General features: G+C 35.6%; 1 protein-coding gene across 1 annotated transcript; it reads right to left on the bottom strand.

Annotated features, from left to right (window-relative positions):
* Positions 1-1,979: 1,979 nt before the first annotated feature.
* LOC131639265 (F-box/kelch-repeat protein At3g61590-like) lies at positions 1,980-4,691 on the bottom strand. The gene is made up of 2 exons (XM_058909760.1): positions 4,287-4,691; positions 1,980-3,425 (listed from the first exon to the last, which is right to left on the bottom strand). Exon 2 carries the CDS (start codon positions 3,403-3,405, stop codon positions 2,191-2,193), a length of 1,215 nt encoding a protein of 404 aa, XP_058765743.1. The 5' UTR covers positions 3,406-3,425; positions 4,287-4,691; the 3' UTR covers positions 1,980-2,190.
* Between the last annotated feature and the right edge of the window lie 336 nt (positions 4,692-5,027).

Here is a 5,027-nt window from a genome sequence, read left to right as displayed (position 1 = left end):
GTTTGCAAGAAAATATATATGTTAAAATAATGTCTTGTACGGACAACACACCAACCACACTCAACTCAATCATGTATGACACATGACACATGACACATGATACAATGTAATGTGATCAGAACATATATATAACATTATAATTGGCTCATCAATAAATCAAAGAGATTGCATGTGGTATGCAACTAGAAGAATTAAAGGTACTTAAAGTCCATTCAATACTTTCAAAAAGCCGTACAGCTAACAAAGGGATCTGGATTCTCTAATGTTCACGCGGGAACGTTAGAGTAACTTTAACTCATTTAAGACCATTTGATTAATTGAAAGGTTGAAAGTACCCCACGTGTCCAACTTGTTTTCCAAATAAAAACAAAATAAAAACAGCAAAATGATGAGACCCAAAAATCTCTAATCTTTTTCTCGTCAACCTGCTGATATCGCCGGCTTCACTTGCCTCTTCTGGCCGCCACTGCCTCTCCCAGCTCCATAGTTTGCCTGCTGTCACCGGACCTTTTTAAATTTCTACCAAATTTCATTTGTAAGCATAGTTTGTAGTTTTCTTAAAATAAAACACTAACATAAACAAAAACCTGCAATTTTTAATTAGGAAGAATGGTTTAAACACAAAGACAACATAACACAAGCTGCCAACTTGCTGCCGCACTTCGCCGATCTTCAACGCGCCGTCAAAAACATTTGCTTTGTTATATGCATCATAGTCCAGCTCAGACGGTATCAGCGTCAAACTACTTGCAACATATTACCAAGAGCATTTGCAGTTGCATCATCGTCAAACTCAAACGGCGGCGGCGGCGGTAACAGAGCGGGAGTTAATGTTGACGGTGGCGGTGCAAGCGACAATGGAAGAACCACTAAGGAGAAGATAACATGTTTTTGGGTTTGTTTGCTCTGTTTTTTCTAAAGAATTGAGTGTGACACGTGTCTTTTTTTAGACCATCTGATTTATCACACGAACTAAATTACTTCAAAGTCAGCTGACTTTCCCGCCAGAACGGTAGGGAATCCGGATCCCTAACAAAGATACTCTATACCTGTATAAAAAAAATGTCACTTTCTCTTTATATTCGACAAAATAGCAATGACTATCTTTCATCGTGATTCTGTCAATCTTACTGTATTGTTCATCGTAATTCTATCAATTTTACCGTCATTCAAACATGCACTTTATCGTCAGTCTAAACATGTCGTCACTCCAAACTTGCACTTTATCTTGGAAACTAAATGATTCTGTCAATCTTACCGTCAATGTTTCCAAACATATGTACTTTGTCTAGGAAAGAGAGTTACCGTCAATGTTTCCAAACATATGTACTTTGTCTAGGAAAGAGAATCAATCTTACCGTCAATGTTTCCAAACATATGTACTTTGTTTAAGAAAAACCGAAATTGCACTTTGATGTCAATCAAAACATGCACTATCTTGAAAACTGAAGATTAGTGAAAGAACAAACATGTCTTAATCATAGTTAATTCTGATTAAAGCCTAATACACAAGTTATTAAAGTAGTGAAGTACAGCCTGAATGTTCCACATTCTAAAGGACACTGCCACTGCAAAGTATTAGGATATTGGTCCACTTGCTTATTGTACAAATTAACATGTGATTACAAGATTCTGAAACTTCTCTATAAAACATAGTTTCTTCATGTACAAATTAACATGTGATTACAAGAATCTGAAACTTCTCTATAAAACATAGTTTTACAAAAGTTTCTTATGTCAAAACAATCAAGCGACCGTTCATGACCTAGAAGTTTAGTATATGTTTGGTTTGGCGTTTAAGTAAACTACTAGTTGTAGCTTTAGTAAACTACTAGTTGTAGCTTTTGGCCAAACACGCGTACAATTCTACTTAGTTTTGTTGCTTCTCCCAAATCACGGCAACATCGTGTCACGACAAATCGAGGTACAAAGTTTTAGCTAAGAAATACACACACATGACATTATAAAAAGGATGGAACTAGAAATTGTAAACAATATATAGCTCTGTTGTATTTTCAAATGTTATAATAATAACAATCCAGTATCGATGAATAACCATAATAAATCAGCAAGTACAGTTTGTATAATAAACTGTTGAAACATGAAACAGAAATCATAAACCATAGTAAACTTCAACTTGAATAAGAATGGAGTGAAAAGCCAAAAACATCAATTTCTATGATGAGCAATCTATGGAGCAATGTCGAGCCTAGGCTCAAAGCAAAAACCAGAGAAAACCTGTAGAGGGAACCTCTTTGTAACGGGGCATTTCTGTGACCATTTCCATTGTTTAATGTTCATGTCGAATGTGAGAAGTGCGGGAGATCCATAACTTTGAATATATATTAGATCGTCTATGCCTCTGCTACCGAAAACCTCGTCAAACTCTCCAAAGCCTTGGAAGTATTTGTGAGGCATTCGGACAATCTCTTCCCATTTCCTGTCATGAAGAACCCAAATGCCGATTCCTTTGATTATGTCGGGTCGATCAGGTTTTCCAATTCCTCCCACCATTACAAGCTTCTCCTTCATGTTCATTAGACGGGCACATGATAGAGAACATGGTACTGGAATAAAGCTCTTTCTTAAGCTAGTTTGAGAAGATCGGCCGGAGAGATTATATGCAACTAATGCGTGACGGTTTTCTGATGGAACGCCCCCGGTAGACTGAACGACGAAATACAGTACGCCATTGCATATAACACTCTCGTCTGCACCTCTCCACCCAATCAAAACCTCGGTTAGCAGCATCGCCCAAGTCTCCTCCTCTGATTTGTAAACATGAATTGAGATATCCCATTGGAAAATGTTTTCAGGAACTTGCTTTGATTTCACAATTCCCACAGTATAACCATGGGACTCCTTGTCGACCGACATTGCTAACGTGACGTAATCGGAAAATCTCAACCCCGGAGGCTCCGGAAGAACCCTGCAGCTTCTGGCAATAGGATTGCACACGCATAATTGGCTTCTGCTGCCGTTATCCATGAAGCAAACTAAGCCGCATGAAGATGAAATGAGCCAATTAGAATTTCCAATGAACGGAAGCTCAATGCAATACCAATTCCGAAGATTCGGATCATAAGCACTGCCAGTTGGCTCTTCAGAACCAGTAAACATAAAGTACCAAGGCTTCTGCGGTGGCGAGTTGGAAGGATTCCATAGAAACCTTTTAGAAGTAACAATCTCATGCCATCTTTTACTCACACTGCGTGCTCTAAAAATGCTTGCAACCGGGAGATAAGCTAGGATCCGCTCCAATAACTCGTCCGGCATTACATCCAACGAAACAACAGCTTCTTCTTTATCAACTTCCTCGCTAGATTGCAATAACAAATCAATGTCCCTAGTCTCCTTCCTAGTTTCATCGTCATAATGACTGATCCATGCCGTTTCTCCCGCCATATAGAATCAAAAGCAAAGGCCTAATGAACACATTAAAAGAAAAATCAGCTAAACTTTACTTATCTCCCGATAAAAATCGTTATCACGAGGGCCCTTTACCCGAAAACCGGACGGTTAAGACCATAAAGAAGATCAAATGTACAAACCAATAGAAAACTTTCAAACACATAGTACTACATAGTAAATAAATATGCAAAGGATGAATTGGACACAATACATCAAGGACACAACCATTGGATTTTTCCAAGATAAGAACATACCCTACATAAAAATTAATCTCCATCTAAAAAAAATCATACAAAATCTGAACTTGACAAAGGACTAATATTAGGTATAAAGGGAAATCATAGCCATAACCTATTACTAGGTAAAAAAATATCATGAACAGATTTTGTTCTACCAATCAAATCAAATCAAACAAAAGTAAAGATCCTATGAAAAAAAGTTAGGTATTTTGAAACAAACATTGACATTTGCTTGTAGCACTAGCAGATTGCAAGGTAAAACAACAAAGAGAACATGGTGAAATGAAATCCATACACAACAACACAAAGGACTAGATTTTCATCAAACAAAAGCAACAATTTTTCATGTATGAATCAATAAAAAAAGCCTCAAAAAACATAAAAATAGGGAGAAAAACACAGCAACTTTCTGATTCGTCACATGAATCTTAAATGGTGGTAAAAAAGGAATCATCAAATTTTAATGATTAAATACATATAAAAAAGCACTAGATGAATCAATTTCAACATATATAAAATCCCAAAAACACTTACAGATCAATAAACACATAAAATCTGCAAAAATATGTATAAAATTAAAAAAAAAAAAACTTTTTGAGGATTGAAACATGAAAAAATTTCATATAGACACAATACCTTGTATGAAAGATGAGTCTTGTAGTGTCACTGTGAAAAAGGGTATGAATACATTTTTTTTCAAAGGGTTAGCGAGTATGTATAAATATATAAGGCAAAAAGAAAGGAAGAAAAAAAGAAGTATGTATTATGGGTTATTGGGGGTGGTGATGAAATTAGGAATGAATGGGAATTAAGAGTAACCACAAAAACAAAGAACTTTAAGGTGAAAAGAGAATAAGGGACGTATGAAATTTTGCTTAAAATGGAAGAACAATGAAATGGGTTGGTCTAGATTTGGTTGATAAACAAGGCCAAGCAAACACACTAAATAGAGAGAGAGGGATGGATGGTGCTTTGCTTTTCTTTGGGGGAAGAGGGAAGGGAGAGTGAGCTAAGTATATATTTTTTAATCTTTTTTTGGTTTTTTTTTCTATGTATTTTGATTAAAGAATATTTTGAGTTTTAAAATTGTAAATGTCAATTTACAACCTCAAATATACAAAAGAGAATAATGTTTTCTCTTAAAATAATATAGAAAGAATAATGTTAACATCATAGCTTTTGTAAGAAAATAAAAATGTGTTTTTTCAATACAGTTTTTCTATTAATTAAGAGGGTGTATGTTTTGGAGATCACTCAAATGTGACACTAAACTAAACGGACATACTCGTCTCATTTAGATATGTACCACGCACAAAAACTTGTTAAAAAATAAGGTGAGTATTAGAGGTGGCAAACAGGATTATCTACTCCGTTTAT

This window comes from Vicia villosa, unplaced genomic scaffold, assembly GCF_029867415.1.
Source record: "Vicia villosa cultivar HV-30 ecotype Madison, WI unplaced genomic scaffold, Vvil1.0 ctg.002571F_1_1, whole genome shotgun sequence".
In the NCBI taxonomy this organism is placed as follows: Eukaryota; Viridiplantae; Streptophyta; class Magnoliopsida; order Fabales; family Fabaceae; genus Vicia; species Vicia villosa.
Note: the sequence above shows the minus strand (reverse complement) of the source record. Positions and strands in the feature narration are given on the sequence as shown.

Bases quoted from the DNA above. Each gene is read 5' to 3' on its own strand.
- LOC131639265 (XM_058909760.1), bottom strand. From the start codon at position 3,405: ATGGCGGGAGAAACGGCATGGATCAGTCATTATGACGATGAAACTAGG.